Raw genomic sequence first — 22,880 nt, 5'->3', positions numbered from 1 at the left:
GGAATTGAATAATAAAAATACCCCCATTCAGGAACCCACTTTCATGAATAAACGTTCGTTATCTTCCTTGTACATTCAGAATTTTCTCAGAAATTATTTTAGTATCATTTTTATGAAAACAAATGAAATAATTTTTTTTCGTTAAAATTTTCAAAACAAATCATTTAAGTTTTTTCGAAGTATGGATATTTGATTCGAGGATGGCAACAGAATGTAAACATCCATTCCTGGCGGTGCCATTTGTAGAGCTGTCCACGTTTGGGAGTTTTTGGCGTGCAAATTTCATTTAAAAATTGATTGAGTTGATTGGTTATATTAATTCTATCTCTGAAACATGGGTAAGTACTATCTCGTCAATTATTATTTTAGTATTAGAAAGACACAGATGTGACATGTAATATTAATAATGCGCGATTTGTCGAAAATGAGTTCAAAGCGTGAAATCGTTAAGTAATAACTAATAGTATGTTTTTAAAGCATTTTGGATTAAAATATGTCCTTAACATAGGTTTAATTTGTATGGATTTACTCTGGTGAATTTATGAGTGTTACTATTTTGCAATCCACGTGGATCCTCTAGGCTTAACATAGCAATTTATACCTCATTTATTACCTTTTCCATTTAACTGTTTCAGTAAATTCAGTATCATTGAAACGCGTTGTTGTATCGCTTTTTGTTGAAAAAATTGTCACGGAACTTTTCCATCTTAGCGAATGGCTAATTACTTTTAAATATGTTGTTTGCATTAGTACTTATGTAGTAATCTATAAGGATTAACCGAGATTAACTATTATTATTGGCCCATTGCTTTCATTGTAAAGTTTAAAATCCTTTCGAGTATTAATGTCGACCCCATCTTGTAGTTAAGGGGACGAATAATTCTACATTAAATTTAATTGCCATTTGTTGGCTAATACGTACATTCTTTGTAAAATTTTAATAGTATTGCGTAGCAAAATTAAGAGATCGTGGTTATGCACCAGAAACAATTATGCATCTAAAAAAATATAGAAATAAATTCGGAAAGAATAGTATTAATGAGCTGCATGTAGTAATCCTGCTTGCGTAACTTTGGGGTCGTTTTGAAATGCACTAACCAGTGTTACATTAAAAATAATATCTGCATATATCCATATTTTGTCTTTTTTAATGAATCTGTGATAAACATCTACTTCTGCTGCTGATTTAAAAAAAAGCATTTATGAAGTCGACTTCTGGTGGAAATAACGGACTTGAGCTTCCATCTTTGCACTTGAAATGTATTGCAAAGTCAGAATTACTCAAAGCTCGGCTGATGTATACTATGAATTTCATAGGGAATGAGTTGAATGCGAGATAGTCAGAAATTCGAGTTGTATTCTTTGTAATAAGGATTTAGATTACTTATGTACTAATAGTTCTCTCTTAATCTTTCATTCTGTGTCTTGATGTAAAATTTTTTAAATTTTGACAGACCTAGGTCTAGATTTTTAAAAATGTAGTGTGTAATATAAGTTGAGGATTTAGCCTATTTTCTAGCAGTTCTGTCTTAATCTTTCATTCTACGTTTTAAGGTAAAATTTTATGAATTTAGGCAAACCTAGAGGTCTGCGCACTGCTCGTAAACACAGAGACCATCGTCGAGATCAACGGTGGCATGATAAAGATTACAAGAAAGCACATTTAGGAACTCGATGGAAGGCTAATCCCTTTGGAGGTGCTTCTCATGCTAAAGGAATTGTGCTTGAGAAAGTGTAAGTGCAATGTTATTTTCTTTTCAAATGTCATGCATTTATGGAGTTAAAAATGTGTTTGTTTACCTTTGTGAAATTAACAAGAAAATCAAATAATTCAAAGTTTTTGGTTGAGGAATAACACCAGTTAAAATTTTTAAACATGACAAAATTTAGGAATTTTTAAACCTGTGGTTGAAATTGAGTTCTGCCAATTTATAATCTTCAAATTTAATGATTTTTTATAATTGCAAAGTCTTTGAATTCGTGTGATTTAAATTTTTTATGCACGTAAACGGTAAGGGGTTGTGTAATTTTTAAAACAGCTGTTCATAATTTTGGTGACTATTTTTACAGGTTTTTTTTCCACAGTTTTTCTTATTTTTTTTTTTCCTTTGAGAACATAGACTCCCCGTGCACCACATATGTACAACACGGGGCTTACAGAAGTAAGTTAATTAGAACATTAAAGGTTACATGTATAAATAAACATTAAAAATTACTTGCATAAATAAATCGAACAAAAGCAGAGAACAGCAGTCTGGACTTCACAAAAACAGATAAGTTCACTGGCCAAGTCACTCCGAACATTTTCAAATCGTTCTGTAAGCATAATCTAGGGCCATCAAATGTAGGGCATGAGAAAATCAAATGTTCCACATCCTGAGGAATTCTTTTTGAACATTCACATAAATTGTTTGATCGTAGATTAAAACGAAACAGATAACTTCCAAATTTACCGTGACCAGATAAAAACTGAGACACTTTAAAATTTAAGGAGAGGAAAGACTCGGAATTCAGTCTATGGTAAATAGAAGGAAGGAACTTTTTGGTGACTTCAGCATTACAAGATGAAATGTATTCCTCATTCCACATAGCTAAAAGCTTTTTATAATGAAAGGACTTCCAATAACTCTTTGGAATGCTAATGTTGATATCAATGGGTAAATTTAAGGCATCTTTAGCTAAGAAATCAGCTCTTTCATTTCCGTAGAAACCATGATAAGCAAAGCAGATATCAATACCTCTAATTCTAAGTGAACTAACAGTTACTAGGGTTTCGATAATTAATTTATCGCAGCTGGTAATACTGTTCAAAAGTTGAAGAGAAGAAAGAGAATCAGAACAAATAAGGTACTTCGAGGATGTTGTCCCATGATCCTGGATCCATTTGATGGCAAGATAAATGCACAGAAGTTCTGCTTGAAAAACTGTACATTCATTCCGTATACGGTGTCTAAGAAAACAAATCTCAGAATGGCCTTCAAAAAGAACAAATGCAAGGCCAACCTTGTTGTTCATCTTGCTGCCATCTGTAAAGAAAACCATATGAAAACTTATTTCAGCAGTTTCTTTATAATCGCAGAAATTTATGGGTTCTAAAGAAGCGGGATGAGAAAGATCAGTGAAGGGGACAATTCCATTAATACAGTCTTCCGAAGCATGAGTTGCCAATGACTCAAAAATATTATTCTTATATGCAATTTCAAAATCAATAGGTGGAACTCCTGCAAGAACAAAAGTAGCCTCATAGCTTAAGGTTCTGTAACCACTAATAATACGAAGAAGAATTCTCCGTTGAATCTCTCTTAAATTTCTTTTGTTAACCTTCTTGGCAAGAACATGTCCCCAAGCACGACAGCCGTATGAAATGAAAGGTACAATACACTGCTTATACATGAGTTTCTGAACATCGTAGCTTACTCCAAAAGTATTTTTGGCAACTCGGTGAAAGCCATTAATAATTTTTTCACATTTAGCAGAAAGGAATTCAATGTGCTTTTTCCATGTTAATTTTTGGTCAAGAATGACACCAAGATATTTAACATTTTCTACAAATTCCAATGGAGAATTATCAAGCATCAAAGAAGCAATATTTTGTTCATCAAACGTACTGGGAACAAGCATAGCTTTACTTTTTGAAGGATTGAAAGTGAGTTTATGAGAAATCGCCCAACTGGAGACAAAATCTAGAACTTCTTGTGCTCTCAAAAGAATGTTATTCAAAATCCTTCCTTGGAAAATTAACAGTAAGTCGTCTGCAAGCGCAATTTTTAAACAACCGTCGAGATGACTTAAAAGATCATTTATGATTGTGTTCCAAAGAGTAGGTCCGGATACAGAGCCTTGAGGACAGCCTTTTTCTAGAGAATAAACCTTAGCTTCGTTCCCAAGCTGAAGCTCAGCAGTTCTCATTTAAGAAGCTTTTAAGAAGGTTATAGATATTATGTGGTATACCAGCATCTTTTAAAATTTTTAAGATAGATGGCCACCAAGCATTGTCAAAAGCTCCTTTGAAATCCAGGAAAATGAGAAGTGTAGTATACTTCATTTTCTTTGCACACTGCAAGATATTACAAAGGCGAATAATGGCATCTTCAGCGGACTTCCGAGGAGTAAATCCGAACTGAGAATCATTATAAAAGCATTTTTGTCTCAAATACCAATTTATTCTGTTAAAGAAGAGAGTTACAAGACATTTTCCCAAAGTAGGCAAAAGACTAATGCATCTAATATTATCAAGATAAGGGGTTCTGGTATCTAACGTTTTAGGAATCAAAACAACCCGAGCTCTCTTCCATTGTGCTGGAAAAACTGCTAATTGTAAACAAAGGTTAAAAAGTCTGTGTAGAAATGTGCTATCCACCACGTGAAAGTGCTGTACCAATTCATTAGAAAGAGAGTCAAGCCCAGATGATTTGTTCTTGAGATTTTTAATAACACTGTTAACTTCTGAAGTAGAGAACGGACAGTCCATAAAAGAAATATAAGGTCCATCAGACTCAGTGCACATAGTTCTATGAGAATTTCTATCATCACGTGCATTATCTCTTGGGAAATTCTTTGTCATTATAGCAACAATTGTATCACTCAAACTCGAAGTAACACTGCCATCCGGGAGTTTAATTTCCGAAATCTCAATCCTTTTCACAAAATTGGTCTTAACCCCATACTTATATATAGATTTCCAGACATTGTGAACAGTAATAGTTGAGAGAAAATTTCTCCACGACTCAAGCTTAGCATTAGCTAATTTAGCCTTGTACTTATGCCGCAATTCGAAATATTTAATTTTATAAATATTTTTAAGAAGACAGTTTCTTTCTCTTTGGAATCTACGCCTAGCAGCATTTACATGCTTTCTATAACAATCAATTTCCTTAGACCATCAAGGGACCCCATTCTTCTTACTTTTCTTCATCGGAATTGAAAGTAAAGCACAATTAAAAACGGTAGAAAGTCTGTATACAACATTTTCTAATGCAGTACAATCAGAGCAACTGTTAAGAAGGATATTCAAGTTACACAATTCTCTCTTACAAAGTTCAGTAAATAAAAACCAGTTTGCTCTTTTTAAATTAAAAGTACACAAATTAGAAGATATAATCGGACGGCATAAAACAAGTTCAAAGATAATCATTTTATGGTCAGAAAGAGAATCTTTCTCAGAGATATCCCAACCTTGAACGTATGGCAGCAGTCCTAAGCTACAAAGCGTAAGGCCAATATAACTCGAGCCTTGCGTGGAACAGAAAGTAGGTCTGCGATTTTCATTAAGTAGAAACAAATGATTCGCACTAATAAAATCGCTAAGTTTCGTTCCTCTAGCATCAGTAATAGGACTATGCCAAATCGCTGATTTGCTATTCGAATCCATACCACATAAAAAATTGCATGGTTTCTTCATCGTTAAAATTTGTGAAATTTTTAATAGTTCTATGTCAATATTAGTTTGGGGCTCGAAATAAGCGGAACAAATAGTCAAGTCAGATCCATTGATTTTTACATCTAAAACAACAGTATTATAAACTGTATGATTTAAGTCTAAAAAAGAAGAAAGATTCTGGTTGCGAACAATAACAGCAGACTTGACAACCTCTGCTTCGGAATCATAGTAAACTTTATATTTTATTGGAAAGCCAGGAAGAACACCTTTATAAAAGTGCGGCTCCTGAATCAGTGCGACATCAGTGTCATTTGCTTCCATATATAAAATAAGTTGCTGAGTAGCAAGTTTTGATTTGTGCAAATTTATTTGTACAAAAGAAACAGACAAATTGTCGGACTTACCCATAATAAATTTTTGAAGCTGCAAGATGCGTCATAAATGTATGGCTGGGGCAAGTTCCAGAAAATGGCTTATGATTTACATCAACTTTCTTAGTTGCATTTTTCGTCTTTTTATTAAATCTTATGCAATTAATACACACTTGCACTTCTTTTTTATCACATTCTGAACTCTTATGCTCACCAGAGCAGCAATAACAAGCCAAGGGATTTCTGCAATCAAGACTTCTGTGGTAGCCTAAACATTTAAAACAACAGTCTTCAGCTTTACACATATTCCACATCACTTTAATACGTCCAAAATCTAAAATACGCTTGCATACAGAAGGATGCACCTCAATAACCACGCTTCTCTCACGTTGAAACTTTTTTAAAGTAAAGCGAACTTTAACGTCTTTCCAAGTCTCTTCACTCACAGTAATTTCAGGATTTTGTTCTTCAATAATTTTTAACAGTTCATCATTACTAATGCTGTTTGGCACATTTTTAAGTAAAACTGTAGGATATTTTTGTCTTGGAATAGAGGGATTCAAAATAGATGAGTCTCCCTGCAAAGCAGTAAACAGTTTTTCTTTATCATATCCCGAAGCACATTTCACCATTACTTTATTGTTATGAACTGATCGAATATTGCTAATTCCAATTTTATGTTTCAGAGGGTTGATTTCTGCTTTAAGGAGCTTTTTAACTTCATCAGATGTACAGTTTTGGGCACTCACAAAAACACAGCAATCTGAATCAGTCTGATTTGTCCCAACAGATGGCGCCACAGCATTAGCATACGATTTCATTTGCTTGACTGAATTTAATAAGCTTTCTTTACAAGCTTCACGAAAATTTACAGATTTAACATGTTCAACATACCTAGTAATCAAACTTTTAATCTCACCCAAAGCCTTCTTCGCATCATCACGAATCTGCGGATTCATATTGCATTTCGATACGATGGCTGATTCCACCTTTTGAAGCTCATTGTCCAGAGCTGCATAGAACTCGTCACCATAGAACAATAGAACAATCCGCCATGTTGGCGTCAATCAGTTTTTCTTATTGCAAGAAATATTTGAGGCACATAATGGAAAACATGTCTAAATTATTCTGTATTCTCATGAAATTACTTATATAGTTTCTAGAATTCACTCGTTTAGTTATTCACTGTTATTTCTGAAATAGCCAGTAACATTACAGTATGTATTGCAAGATCCTTTTTGTTTCATTCATTTTTGTATATTGTGTTCTATGCTTATTGTACATTTTTGGGCACAGCTTTAGTATTAGTCCTTTTTGGCAAGAAATTTGTTTGGCGACTTTTTGGAGCAATAAATGTAAAATTATGATAACCTTGGTAACCCTAAATACTGAGCTGAAAAACATGCCGCCATTTCTGTCCATGTAACTTTACGTTTGTGTTAGGAAAGCACAATTAAAATATTTTAAAAAAAGCTAAAATTTGATAGTTTAAACTGATGCTTTTAATATTACATCACATGAGTCGACATTTTTTCATATGTCAACTCTGCATGTTATAAGCTCCACCCCCCCCCCAAGGGAAAAAAAAACATTTTCAGTAGCATGAGGTAAACTCTTTGTGTTTCCTTTGCTAAGGCGATCAAAATTACCATAGTCTAAAAATACTTTTTTGCCTCATATTAGAACTATAGGGATGTGTAATTGCATGAATTCATAGGCTCAAATCAGGACCAAAATTATTGCTTTTATAACATTTTTATAATTTCACTTACTATAAAAAATGTAATGTTGCTTAGATTATGGAATATATTGCTTATAATTTACAGTTCTCAAATTTTGTAAATCTTACAACCTAATAGCTGTGTATGAATAACCTTAACTGAGTATTATTACTTTTATTAATAGTATGTTGACATAACAGTCCACTTTTTATTTTAAATTTTATGCCAATTTTCTACATTACTTAAACATTTTATGTAACAGAAATCTGAATTTTTTGTAATAAAAACTCTATAATAAAAGTAAGAGTATAATTTATATATAAAAATTTGACTACATGGCAAGCACTTAGATACTGATTTCAATGTCTTTAAATGTTATTATTATAAAGTTTAGATATATTCTTATTAAGATATACTTTTAATCTCTTATAAAGTTTAGATGTACAGAACAGAAGGCACACTTTGTGCTTACAACTCAGGTAACCACTTGTGGCAAGATAACTTATGATAACAATTAAGTTCAAATGTAAAATTAAAATTCAAATAAATCAATTTAATGCAAAGTTGGTTTAAACGGTGTGGAATTCAACTATCAGCAATTACAATGCAAGACTGAAAACTACAAATCTTATCTTATCTAGCAACCTAGTAACATGGCCTCGAAAGGCAAAACACAGTTTGTTTTACAAGCTAAAAACTTCATTTAGATTCTGGTGGGAAAATGGATGGATGAAATTGAGAGTAAAGATCCCAAGCATAAAATAACTCTGTTTACAAAATAAAGAATGTTACATTATACTTTGTGCCGATTAATTATTCACTACATGAAATACATGTAATGCATTTTTGTTTGCATCATATACAAATTATTTATTTTATTTAAATGCTGTCCAAAACTCAACAAGATTTTGCAAACATATTGACCATATTTTTCGACCTATAGATGCAACACTTCTTTACTTCAGAAGTAAGATTTAGAATTAAGAAATAAGAAAATAAGAGAGAATTATGAATAGAAAATAAATATATATGCTGGCTAGCAGAAGGATGCCTTCATAAAGTACTTTTTAAGAGAAACTGGCTCAGATTCACATTACATGTATGAAAAACCACAATAACTCTCATATAGCCATATAACCCTGAACTACCACTGTTCAGTGGCTTATCACTCCAACACTAGTGGATTCCAATGACTGTTCGAATTTTTCACAGAAATCATTATTTATGATGATTGTTGTATTATTACCATTGGTTATAATACAACAATCATCATAAAAGTTACTCATTATGATAATTTAATTTTAGCTTTTAAATTATAAACATAAATTACTTGTAATAAATTTAGGGATTTAAAAATACACACTTCTTAATATTTTTACCATTTACAAAATTTAATCATAAAAAGTATTTCTAATGCTGCTACAAAACTTGCTCATTATAATTTAATTTGATTTCCTTCACTTTGAAATACTTTTTTATTTTCTTTTAATAACAGAATCTAAGAAACTAAAGTAACGTATACAGTCAAAAGTCGTTAATTCGGACACCCATAATTCGGAATGATCTATAATCCGGACCTCAAAACTAAAAACTTTCTGCGCATGCGCCGCGTTGACACATGCGCATAGGCGTTTACGCGTGCGCGTAAGACCTTTTACGACTGCGCATATGAGTGTGCACAAGTGCAGAATACGTTTTCGCGTGCGCGTTTTATGTATAATAGACGTATAAGCTAAAATTATCTAATTATCTATTTCAGTTAATATTGATGATTGCGTTGTTCCTTAATTTTCGAATTGGATCCGGCTTATTATTTTTTGCAGACTGTAAGAGCAATTTTATAAAAGTAAGCTTAAACTTTCGATTATATCAAATAGAATTTCCGATATATATTTGTTAATATGTAAAGGATCTAAAGCGAAAGTATGTTTTGAAATCCGAAATCTGTTTATCAATTTCACACTGGGGGAACGCAACGGCGGGGGCGGGCGCGTAATGAATTGGAAGTTGATTTGTCAGCTCTATCCTTATCTTCAGCGCAGATGTTTTTATTTTATTTGGCTTATAATTCCTTACCAAATGTAGTATTTCATCTCCATATACTCCGTCTTTGATATGATTTAAAACAAGTTTCTCAACGAAAAAATTTCTATTGACAAATTAGTGGGTGTTCTTGACACAGCAATTATAGGACTAGAACAGCGGAACTTTGTAACTGAACAAGAAATTACGTCTGTTTAATAGAATTAAAGAGAAAGTATTATCACATGAAACGAAGCAAAACTTAAAAACAACTTACATTGAAAGAAATGTTTAATAAAGTAAACAAATAAATATTAAGCTTTTTCTTTTTGCAAATTTTGATACCCTTTAGATCATAATTGTTCTTTATTTCATAAATTACGGTTTCATATTTTTAATTTTAGAATTTCTGCATGCCATCTTACGAGATTTAAACTGATGATCTATAATCCGGAATCACCGAAGTCCCGACGAGTCCGGATTAACGACTTTTGACTGTACTACTAGTTTGAAATGCATTTATGAACCTCTTGTAAATTTCATTATTCATAACATAAAAATTAACCTTGTGTAAATTTTAAATATTAGCTAAGTACTTATATAATATAAATATTAACTAACTACTTAAAATATTAATGTTTAATACATTAATGTTGTGTAATTTAAAATATTAACCTTTTGTAAATTTTATTACTCATAACATAATCACTGCCATAAATTCATTTACGGTAGTGTTTCAAGAATTTATCATAGCAGTACTAGAAATGTTGAAAATTAGAGAAAGACTGTTTATTCTGATTAAGAGCTTATTTTTTAGGATTGTTATTTAGTCTAAACTTTATAATATGGCAGCAAAAAGTAAAAATTTTTTATTTTAATGTTATTTTTTAAATATATTACCATTATAGACTAGAAGAGACTAGACAGATTGTCAACAAAACCCGATGGGGGTTTTGTTGACAATCCGCCATTTTTTTACGATCTTCAAAGCCTGGCGACTGAAGTTTGTCGCCAAATCAAAAAATCGCCAAAAGGACCAATACTAAAGCTGTCCCATTTTTGTATATTGTGTTCTATAATAAGAGTCTGTGTGTATCTTTTGTTCGTGCTGTGCATAAGCTAATAGACCCAAGGCTACGAAATTTGATACATACGTAGGTGCATCTAGACTAGAGGCAGTGCACCTTGAAGCAATATTTTTCAAAATTCAAATCAGTTTTTCCTTTTTCTAATACAACTCGAGTTTCTGAGCAAGAAGTGAAACATTTCAAAATTCTTTTTTCTAGTGAAGAGCAACTTTTCACTTGGGGATGCAAGCTTTTTTATTAAACGGTTCTAAATTTGGCGACTTATCAACACTTTGGAGATTTTAAGATCAGTTTCTATAGAAAATTTTTAATTCTGAGATCTGGGAATTTTTCGACTACTTTTCTTTAAACATTGTAACATTGATAAATTTCATTAACATAATGGTAATATCGAAATTGTAAAAACAAGCTTGTATTTAGCATAGGTATAATGAAACACTCAATCGATTTCGAGGGCAGCTAAAGGTCCCTCCTCATCAGGAGAAAAAAATACCTAGAAAGAAGAAAATAAAGGAGAAGGAGTCACAGAAACACGTCTTCTTTCTCCTGATGAGGAAGGACCTTTAGCTGCCCTCGAAATCGATTGTTTCATTATACCTACGTTAAATACAAGGTTGTTTTTACGATTTTGATTGTCATATTAGCGTGTTTCTCTTCTAGTCTATAATGGTAATATATTTAAAAAATAACATTAAAATAAAAAATATTTACTTTTTGCTGCCATATTATAAAGTTCAGTTTTGGCTACTTATACAGCATTTTGAATATGAAAAATAAACAGCGTATAATACTAGTCAAAAGTCGTTAATCCGGACTCGTCGGGACTTCGGTGATTCCGAATTATAGATCATCAGTTTAAATCTGGTAAGATGGCATGCAGAAATTACAAAATTAAAAATATGAAACTGTAATTTATGAAATAAAGAACAATTATGATCTAAAGGGTATCAAAATTTACAAAAAAAAAAAGCTTAATATTTATTTCCTTACTTTATTAAACATTTCTTTCAATGTAAGTTGTTTAAGTTGCTTCATTTTTTATGTGATAATACATTCTTTTTAATTCTATAAACAGACATAATTTCTTGTTCAGTTACAAAGTTCCACTGTTCAAGTCCTATAATTGCTGTGTCTAGAATACCGACTAATTTGTCAATCGAAATTTTTTCGTTTTCAATAACCTCTGTCACTTTCTTCGCTATCTAAAGTGAATTATAATGACGAGGAATTTGATTTAAATCATATCAAAGACGGAATACATCGATATGAAATACTACATTTAGTAAGGAATTATAAGCCAAATAAAATAAAAACATCTGCCCTGAAGATATAGTGCTGACAGATCAACTTCCAATTTATTACACGCCACGGTATTAAAGATAAACAAAGGATATGCCTTTATCCACTTTTTGTTTAATGGACTTCGAAGCATACTTTTGCTTTGTAGATCTTTTACATATTAGTAAATATATATCAGAAATTCTATTTGACATAATCGAAAGTTCAAGCTTACTTTTATAAAATTGCTCTAACAGTCTGCAAAAAATAATAAGCCGAATCCAATTCGAAGATTAAAGAACAACGGAATCTGCAACATTAACTGAATTAGATAATTTTAGCTTAGCTTATACCGTCCGTTATACATTAAACACGCATTCGTAAACGTATTTTGCGCACACGCGTATTCGCAGCCGTAAAGGCCACCGCGACGCATGCGCAGAAAGTTTGTAGCTTTGAAGTCCGGATTATGGGTGTCCGAATTAACGACTTTTGACTGTATAAAGCACAATTTGCAAACAAGTTCTTGGTAAAAGCAAAATAGCTATGTAATTAATTGAAAATATCTTTTTAGATTTTTCATGGTAAGAGATTTTCCGATGTATTTGTCTCCAAATATTCGTCAGTTTTCTCTATAAAATTAATTTTATTGTTTTCCCCTATTTATTTTCACAAAATATTTCTGCCCTTTTTGCTGATGGAGAATTGATAGGGTAATTTTCCTTTAGGATTTTAGACATTGCTGCTTGGAAAGTAGTAGGATTTGAAGTCAATATTTATAGACCCACGATTCTAGAAGATTCCTAAAAAATGTGACAAAATGAAAAATGTCTCCATGGTATAAACATGTAATAAATGAACTTGACAGAAAGTTTGTGGTGAATTTCTTACAATTTGGGGAATTTTTGGAAGGACAAAGAAAGCATTACTAAGAGTCCTTTTTTTTAACATGTTTATCTTATGTATATTTTCTAGAATTTTTACTTAACACAAGTATGGAAAACATCAACATTATTTATCTTATCACATGGACAGGCATTATAGAAAGGAATTTTTTATTAATAAAGAAATTGAAACCTGACAATTTAAAATGTTCATCTAATATGTCTTAATGCATCATACACAGCGTTGGCACTAGACATTTTCCCATGTGATACAATCTCTGAATGAATTCTAAAAGTTTTAACACACCAGCTCTGTAGCTGGGCTTTGCGATATATATTTCATATTTCTTCTGAATTTTCATATTACTAAAGAATAGCTTTTTCTATACATTCTAAATTCATTTTTTAGGATGACGGAAATCTTTAATTAAATCCAAAAATTCTAAAAGGAAACTTGTTGAAGAAAGACACTGAATACATAAAGAAAATAATTTCTTCAAAAATATGTGCAGTTATTATGTAAATTACCCCATTGTTATCATTTACAGTTTTATATCCTGTTCTCTAAGCTGACATTTTCTTTTTCAGTGGAGTAGAAGCTAAACAGCCTAATTCTGCCATCAGAAAATGTGTAAGAGTTCAGTTAATTAAGAATGGCAAGAAAATCACAGCTTTTGTACCTAGGGATGGTTGTTTAAATTTCATTGAGGTAATTGAATTTTCTTTTTAATTTAATTATTTGTAGTTTGTTTAAATATGTCTTAAATAAAAGAAAGTGTATTAAAAATCTTTTTTTTTTTTTTTCATCAGCGCAGACTTTGTTGGCGACATGTATACACATAAAATTTTAGTTCTAAGAATTTTTGGTTGATCTTTGGGTTATGGTAACTTGGCGAAAACTTGGCGACCAACTCTGCTACAGCAACCCTCTATTTTTTTTTTTTTTGCCGCAAGTAAAGACATGTTTCTTTTCTTTTTATTTACTGAAAACTTTTTCCAACAATCTACTAGCCAAATTACACTTATGTTAGAAATTTTATGTAACAAAACTGCTTAATCATGACAAATATTAATTGCAAAATTGGGAAAAAGTGCACAATCGCCAACTCTTTGTGCGTTTTTCAGAATAGCACATACACATAAACCATTTACACGTCGACTTATTTTTACTTAAAAAAGCATCCCAGAATTGCACAAAAATGGCATTGCATACACTCTTAACTTTATCCATCTACACTGCTATTTTCTCATAAATTACAAAAATTTGCACGAAAAAGCAAAAAAATTCTGTGAATCTTTAAACTTGGTAAAAAGCACATATATGAAATTACCTGATCGCGAAAAAGTATATACCCTTTCCAAGGATGAACATTTCCACGTGTAAAATAAATAAAATATCCGAAAACTTTTACATCTAAATTATCTATTATATTATAAACGTTACCAACGAATTTATACCACAAACATTAAAAATGGTTACAAATACTTAGTGTCGAATATTTAAATTACTTTCATGCACGTTTACTTCAACTGAAATGTATACCAAATTCCTACAAACATAAAATTAACAAAATAACTATCATTTAATTAAAATATCACTAAACCATGTACACGTCGACTTACTTTTTACTTAAAAAAAATCACAGAATTGCACAAAAATGGCATTACGTACAGTCTTCCCTATATCCATGTACACTGCTTTTTTCTCATAAATTAGAAAAATTTAACGAAAATGCATGAAAATACTCAACGTATTCCAAAATACTACAAACATATAACTCACAAAATCACGATCATTAAATTAAAATATAATTAAATTAAAAAACACTCCTTAAAATATAAGCACATACATTAAATTAATAAAAATTAGATTACAATCCTAATTACTTTAAACTAAATCATTGCTAATAACAATTTTCCAATAATACCATATTAATTTATTTACTCCTTACATTTAGAACAATGCATAAAAATAATATCCTCAAATGATTAAGAATACTAACTTGCCTAATCTTAAGAATCTTCATTACATGGCATGCACACTTCCACTATTTCACACAACACACAATGAAGCTTAATACAAAATAATATAGTACTACAGTTTTCCAAATTCCCCCCCCTTTTCCGATTAAAGAACTGTAATTCGTCCATTAATGTCACATGACATATCTCATGATCTCTCATTTCCCTCACACAAAATAATGCGTAATCGGAACTGAGTATTTCTCACATTATTACCAAAGTCCTAGGTAGTAACCTTTATCGCCTCCAAAATGTCGCCAAACTACCAGTTACCATATTCCAAAGATCAGCCGAATTTTTTATTTTGAAGGCATAAACATATTAATATGATTTAAAATTTTGTAAAAAAAGCCAATAAATAAAGACAAATTTGTAAAAAGACATTAATTTAAGAATTTACTATGCTTTCATAGTTCAACATCCTGATTCGCCGGTTCATATCACGTGATCCAAAGTGATCTCATCTCATGTAAACTACGCTGCAAAAATATAATTCTCTCAGTAATTATCTACATTAGTTTCAAGTTAAATCTTAATTTGGAATACAAGTTTAACTGCAAGAATTATTTCAGTTTGTACGAATAGCTTAATCAAAAATTATGTAAAACCGCAGTGTTTCACTTTAGTGCATTCTCATTAGAATTGATGGATTTAACCCTTAATTTTGCCTTTCCTATTTTTCGGGCGAGTGATGTGATTGTATCCTAATTGACTTAATTACCGCAAATGGTCTTAGGGTATAAAATTGAACTATCTGGTAAAAATTCTGTGTAATTGTATGCCAGTATTATTGAAAGAAACAATCAATCTGATAAGAAACGGCTTCAACTTATTTTGAAAATGAAGCATAAAAGGTTACCAGCATAGATATTCTATTTGGCATCAGTTGTGCCATTATTGGCAACTTTATCGTTTACGTCGGCAAAAGGGAAAAGTACCGAATTTTCTTTTAAACAGTATTCTGCATATTAAAAGTCACTTTTTCTTTGGTTAGATAATAAAACCTTACTGAGTTTATGAAACTTGTATTGGCATTCCATTAGAAAAAAATTATGTTAATATTTTGCTACCTGGCCATTTAGTGATTTAATATTCATGTGAGATATTCAGTATGAATGTTGTTAAAATATGCTGTATAAAATTATTTAAACTGTTATAAAGAAAAAGATTTTCTTAATTTATAAAGAATGTGCTCTTGTAATTATATTTTATATGAAGATTATCAAAAAAAACCTAAATTTGAATCTCAATATTCATCACATTAAAATAGCAGCTTACTGCATTTTGCTATTTCATTTATGATCATTTCCTTTTTTTAAGTCATTAATATCTGTTAGTATACTAATTTAATTATTTAATATAATTTTCAAAAGTATGTCAACTGTACTACTGATTTTATTCCTGTGACATATTTAATGCAGCATTTTATTGTGGATATCAGTTTAAGAGTTTTATAGATTAGAGAACATTTTACTTGAATAACATGACCAATTGTTGTTTTTTATTAATATGTAAATTCATTATCATGCTCTTGTATGTAGTTTAACGAGCCAGCCAAAACAGTGAGCACAACCACGCGTGCTAAGTAATCTAATATAGTATGCTGATGATCATCTATAATTGATTGCATTGTGCTTAATTTTTTTCATTGTTTCCAAAGCTAAATTTTGTTATATGCATAATTTTGTGTAAATTGTCATAACTATTATTTTTTAATTGCAATATTTTATTGTCTAATTTTCATTACAATGAATTCTACTATAATAATCATTATATATCTTTCGTATCTTTGAACTAAAATATAAAGGTTGCTATTTATATTTCTGGCCTAATAATAAAAAAAAAGTGTTCATGTTCAAAATTGTATTGTTTTTCAAAATATTCTTCGGTTAATCTTTGGATTATGGTAACTTGGCGAAAATTTGGCGACCAACCCTGCTACAGCAACCTGCTAGTTTTTGTTGGGACGCCATTTTGTTTTCAAGAAGTAAAGGTTTTTTTTTTTTTTACTCAACATTTTTCTCCAACAGTCTGCTAGCCGAATTACGCTTATGCTAGAGCTTTTATGGAACAAAAGCGCTTAATCATGATGATTAGGTGCGAAATTGGGAGAAAGTGCAGAATCACAAACTGCTTGCCGCGTTTTTAAGAATTGCACATACACTGTAACCATGTACACTTCGACCTGTTTTCACTTAAAAAAACATCCCAGAATTGCACAAAAATGGCATTGCACACACTCTTGACTTTATCCATGTACACTGCTTTTTTCTCATAAATTAGAAAATGCAGGAAAATTTTGTGAATCTTTAAAGTCGGTAAAAAGGACATATATGAAATTACCTGATTACGAAAAAGTATATACCCTTTCCAAGGATGAACATTTGCACATATAAAATAAATAAAATATCCAAAAACTTTTCCCTCTAAATTATCTATTATAAACGTCATCTGCGAATTTATAACGCAAACGTTAAAAATGGTTACAAATACTTATTTTCAAATATTTTAGTTATTTCCATGCATGTTTACTTCTACTGGAACATATTCCAAAATGCTACAAACATATAATTCACAAAACCACTATCATTTAATTAAAATATAATTAAATTAAAAACACTACTTAAAATATAAATAAACACATACATTAAATTAATAAAAATTAGCTTAAAATCTTAATTACTTTAAACTAAATCATTACTAATAACAATTTTCCTATAATACCATGTTAATTTATTTATTCCTTGCATTTAGAACAATTCATAAAAATAATATCAAATGATTAAAAATACTAACTTACCTAAGTTCAATCGGTTGCAGTACTACTGCTAATTTCTAAATCCGAAATCCAGTAGTCAACTGGCAGTCTATTCACCCAGTAGTAAGAAATTAATAAAATTTCACCCATACTCAAACGACTTTCAACAAACCACGTACTCTTCCTTACAGTCCGGTTCACAAAATGTTCATTTTCACCAGATTTCTTGCACCGCCATTCAAACTTATCTGTAATATCCTTCCTTTCACACAATCTCATTTCATTCCCACATGTTGGACATTCATACTTATCCGCAATTAATCCTACACTCGTACACCATTCAAGCAATTCTTTTGGATTATCAGATAAACGCAATAAAAATTTCGAATTCACTTTAGATAGGGCCATGAGATCCAAAAATTAAGCAATACTGTTTCACAACACACAATGAAGCTAAATACAAAATGCTATAAAGTACTGCAGATATTTTTCCAAATTTCTTTACTTTTCCGATTAAAGAACTGTGATTCGTCCATAAATGTCACATGACATATCTCATGATCTCTCATTTCTCACACAAAATAATGCGTAATTGGAACTGGGTACTTCTCACATTATTGCCAAAGTCCTAGGTAGTAACCTTTATCGCCTACCAAAATGTCGCCAATCTGCCTTTTACCATATTCCAAAGATTAGCCTATTCTTCATGAAGATTAATACACTTTTGCATGCATTTCAAGTAGTTTTTCCACTCTGATTAAGGTAACTCCGAAACATGCATTTTCAATGCATCAACTGCTTCTTCAGGTGTTACAAATCGTTGACCATGTAATTTATTTTTGATGTGCAGAAATAAAAAAAGTCATTGGGTGCCAAATCAGTGCTGTACGACAAATGACAGTTGATGTTTTGTTTCGTTAAAAATTCCTTTGTTTGAGCTGATGTGTGAGACCTCGCATTGCCGTGGTAAAGAATGATTCGTCTCTTCTTTTTACAAATTTCTCCTTTGACTTCTGGCAAACAAATGATGTACTATTTGGAATTGACTGTTCTGTGTTGCTCTAACGTCACTGTCGAGACGTGACTGGTAATGCCAAAGAAGCAGGCAACCATTCCCTTCCATGTGCTTCTTCCACGAACAGCTTTTATTGGATTGTCTTGGAAGCGGCATAAAGTGGACTGGCTTTTTTTTTTTTTTTTTTTTTTTCCCCTGAGACTCATATGCATAGATCAATGATTCATTTGCCTGTGTAGATGTTTTACACACAGCCTTTGTACAGTGCTGTATGATTGTGCTTTATCGCTTTAAAAGAATTAAGTTTCATTGAACCACTTTTATCTCGATGATCCACGTCAAAAGTTATGGAAATTAATCACATGAAAATATTCATGATTCAATTTTATTTTTTGCCCGAATTGAATTTTCAATTTACTGTAAACAACAGAAATCACGCTAAAATGACAAATGTTCTGAAGAAGTTATAAGTTAGGGTTTAAAATATCAAACTTTCGATTGGAATCATCTGTGGTCGTCTAACAACACTTAAGCATATTCTGATAAAATCACCCGATTTTTGAGTGTCATAGTATGCATACATATGTAATGGTCTCCAAATCGGTTTAAATTTGATGTGGTACATGTCTGAATGGCGTTATTCCATCCCCCTTAACATAAAGATCCAGATCATGAATGCTAAGAGGAAATAAAAATATTGTTCAAGATAACTGTATTCATGCTCAAGTTTATGAGCGAACTTTTCATGTACATCCAATAAAACTGGTATATATGTGCCATAAGAGAGTCTGGATGTATGGTAAGTAATATTTATCCACATTAAAACTCTTAAAACCGATTCTGATTTCTCTTCTGGTAGAAGCTTATTGTTATTACAGAGTTGCCAACTCTCCCGATTTAGGCGGGAGACTCCCGATTTTCGACCGCTCTCCCGCCAACCCGATTTACAATATATTTCTCCCGACTTTTTCTTATTCTTAATATTTCTCACGATTTTTATGGAACTTGGCTTAATACTTCGTTATATGAACAAAAAAAAGTGGTTTTGGACGTCTGAAAGCAACTGAATTTTCTCTAGATTATATCTAAAATGAAACCTTTCAGATGAGAATTTCTGCTTTGTGATTGACAGCATACATATCCAGAAACGTCGTTCTCCAGTTGTCCAATGGGCATCGAGCTCCACTGCGTGTCATCTGGCATATATTAGCCAATGAGCACAAAGCAAGCTAAAGGCCGTTGGCCGTTCTTTGGATGTTCTTTCTCTATTTCGTTCATCGTGTCCTGAGTTGTGTAAGTACACGTGCCTTTAGGAAATAGTTTTAGAAATTATCGTCTTTTGATATGTCTGCGAGAAAGGTGAAATACTCGTGCACGTTTCAAAAATCATACACAGTTGACTTTCCTTCCATTATTTCTTCAAGGAAATGTAATAAATTTGCGAGGTGTACCATCTGTCGTTTCGATTTCGCTTGGTGGAAGGGCAGATGTTCTCAAACATGTGCATACACAAGGATAACATGAGTTGTTTTGAAAAAACGAAAAATTAAATTTTTCTTCGGAAACAAAAGACCAAAAAGTGATTAATGCAGAATGTCTGTTCTCTGCCTTTTTACTGGAGCACAACCTGCCACTGAATGCATCGGATCACGCTGCAGCTTTATTTAGAAAAATGTTTCCCGATAGTGAAATCGCTAAGAAATACTTAAGTGCAAGGACCAAAACAGGTGCAATTGTTAAAGAAATGGGTCTGAAAAATAAATCTTCAGTTATTGATTGCATTAAAACAGCTCCGTTCTGCCTCTCTACGGATGGAAGCAATAATACCAATTCAAAACTGTATCCAATTGTTGTTTCTTTTTTTAATCCAGAGTCTTCAGAAATTGAGTGCAGTTTACTTTCTGTCCCCACTTTAGAAGGACATTCGACAGGCTTTAATATAGCACAGCTAATTATTAAAACTTTAAAATAAAATGCAGTCCCTCTGGATAATTGCTTAGCGCTTGGTGCCGATAATGCACCAGTAATGGTAGGCTTGAAAACTGGTGTTGCAGGCATCTTAAGAAAGGCAAATTCAGATTTGCAGATTATGAGGTGCACCTGTCACCTCTTAAATTTAGCAGCTGAAAAAGGGGCAGATTCTTTACCATTAAATGTGGATGAACACATTGTTGATATTTATTATTATTATCTTGAAAGGAGTTCTAAAAGAAAGGAAAAATTGAAACAGTTCCAACAGCTGCATAATACTGAAATGAGAAAAATTTTAATTTTTTGTAATTTCTGCATCATTCAGCAATTCAACTGGCAGTTCTCAAAATAATACTGCAAAATATAAGCGTAAAGCTGATACACATTTCTCTCAAAATAATAATAAAAAAAAAAATTGCTCAACACACGAAACATTTTCCGATTACTGTAAGTTTAACTTGTGAAGAATGAATATTTATGTTTTTTTCTTCGAACCTTAACAAAGCTTTTTGCTTTTTTTTTTTTATTTTTATATATATATATATATATATATATAATTCATTTTGCCATCATTCGATGTTCTGAACACAATTATACAAAGCAGAATTCCATTAATTCATGTTTTGCAATCAATGATTTATGATCTGTTTAAAGACATTTTATCAAAGTTTGTAAAACCAGTCTGTGTTTTGTCTTGTAATTCTATATATGATGTGATTTATGGTGAAACAGAAAATCAGAAGGAAGATGAAGATTTGGTAATAGGAGCTGCAACTACAAAAGTAGTGGAAGAACTTTCAGAAGACAAAAATAAGTTTTATCTTCATGTTAGAAATTACTTCTGTCGAGTATGTGATTACACACTACATAAATTTCCAGTCAACGATGAAGTGATTTTGCATGCTAAAGTTGCTGATGTTTCTGCTCTAGCAAATGCATCTTTTTTTTATATAAGGTACTTTTTGAACTGATTTCCTGTGTTACTTCGTTTAGTCATGAAAGATGATGATATTGATGTTGCTACTGATATACTGCAGTCGCAATTTTGCAGTTTACAATTAGAAAACTTGGATGAAGTTATAAAATCAGCTAGGATTGACACCCAGTGGAGGTTAATTGGAAAATTGAAAGGTGCTGATGGAATTTTAAAATATAGTGAACTCTCTAGAATTATGTTGGCCATCTTGACAGTTCCCCATAGTAATGCAGTGTGAGAGGATTTTCAGTGTTGTTGCGAAAACGAGGACTAAATTTAGATCTAATATTAGTGATGACACATTAGAAAAACTTTTATTAGCGAAAGCAGGCCTACGTGGCAATTGCTATGAACAAAATTATGAAGTTTCTTTCTTAACGAGAGCAAAATCTGCCACTGCCCATAACATTTGTATGAAAACTGATTAAAGTGCCTTTTTTTTTTAAACGATGAAAGTAATAAAAATGTTTTTTATGTCTAAGGTATTTTTGTTTTGCTTGCATTTAAGACTTAGTAACTATTTAAATTCATTATTAAAAACTATATTTTTATCATTTAAAAAGTCTTTTTAACATTGTGAAAATTCTCCTGATTTTTGAGTGTCATAGGTTGGCAAGTATGTTATTATTAAACATTTTGAATTTCTGGAACATTTTCATCTAATTTGCAACAAAATTTACAGATATGCTGTTCTTTCACTTAGCCATTTTTGACATCACAAAAAAATTTCGAAAAGATTGTGCAAAGTACTTTTACTTCTAAGTAAAAAAAGAAAAAAATATTTACTTGTTAATGTTTAGTATTTCTCTAAACTTTTGAGTAAAATCTACTAGGATGCTTCTAATTATTGTTTTTTTTTTCTTTTTTTTCTTTTTCTTTTTTTTTTTTTTTTTTTTTTTTTTTTTTTTTTTTTTTTAATGCATTTATGTGAAACTCACTTTCTGTTATGTTAATATTTTAAAGCTAATCTTGCTTGTCTTTTTTATTCTTTGTGACAGGAAAATGACGAAGTATTGGTTGCTGGTTTTGGTAGAAAGGGTCATGCTGTAGGTGACATTCCTGGAGTTCGTTTTAAGGTTGTCAAAGTTGCTAATGTATCCCTCTTAGCTCTGTATAAAGAAAAGAAAGAAAGACCGAGATCATAAATGATGGAAGAGAAAAAAATAAAATCTCTTGTTTAAAACATTGTGTAGTTTTTATTGCCTTGTACTCATTCTGTTTAGTTATAGTCATAAAGTGATTGAAGACAGTTTTCTATGTTGAGGGTGACCAAACTTTATGTGAGTAGGAACTGCATAACAGAATTTGGGAAAATTGATTATCTGTGACTAAATATTCATATTTTGAAAACAGTAAAGTGTTGGATCAGATATTTCCTGTAATTTTAACAATAC

At 31.4% G+C, this 22,880-nt stretch overlaps 1 protein-coding gene across 1 annotated transcript; it reads left to right on the top strand.

Annotated features, from left to right (window-relative positions):
* The first annotated feature begins 182 nt into the window (after nt 1-182).
* On the top strand, nt 183-22,669 carry RpS23 (ribosomal protein S23). The gene is made up of 4 exons (XM_035363837.2): nt 183-338; nt 1,575-1,734; nt 13,333-13,453; nt 22,485-22,669. Exons 1-4 carry the CDS (start codon nt 335-337, stop codon nt 22,629-22,631), a joined length of 432 nt encoding a protein of 143 aa, XP_035219728.1. The 5' UTR covers nt 183-334; the 3' UTR covers nt 22,632-22,669.
* Nucleotides 22,670-22,880: the final 211 nt, after the last annotated feature.

Source organism: Stegodyphus dumicola, chromosome 3 (assembly GCF_044657685.1).
Source record: "Stegodyphus dumicola isolate Sdum_Otavi_A_Nest chromosome 3, ASM4465768v1".
Taxonomy (NCBI): Eukaryota; Metazoa; Arthropoda; class Arachnida; order Araneae; family Eresidae; genus Stegodyphus; species Stegodyphus dumicola.
This window is presented reverse-complemented; position numbering and strand designations above follow the sequence as displayed.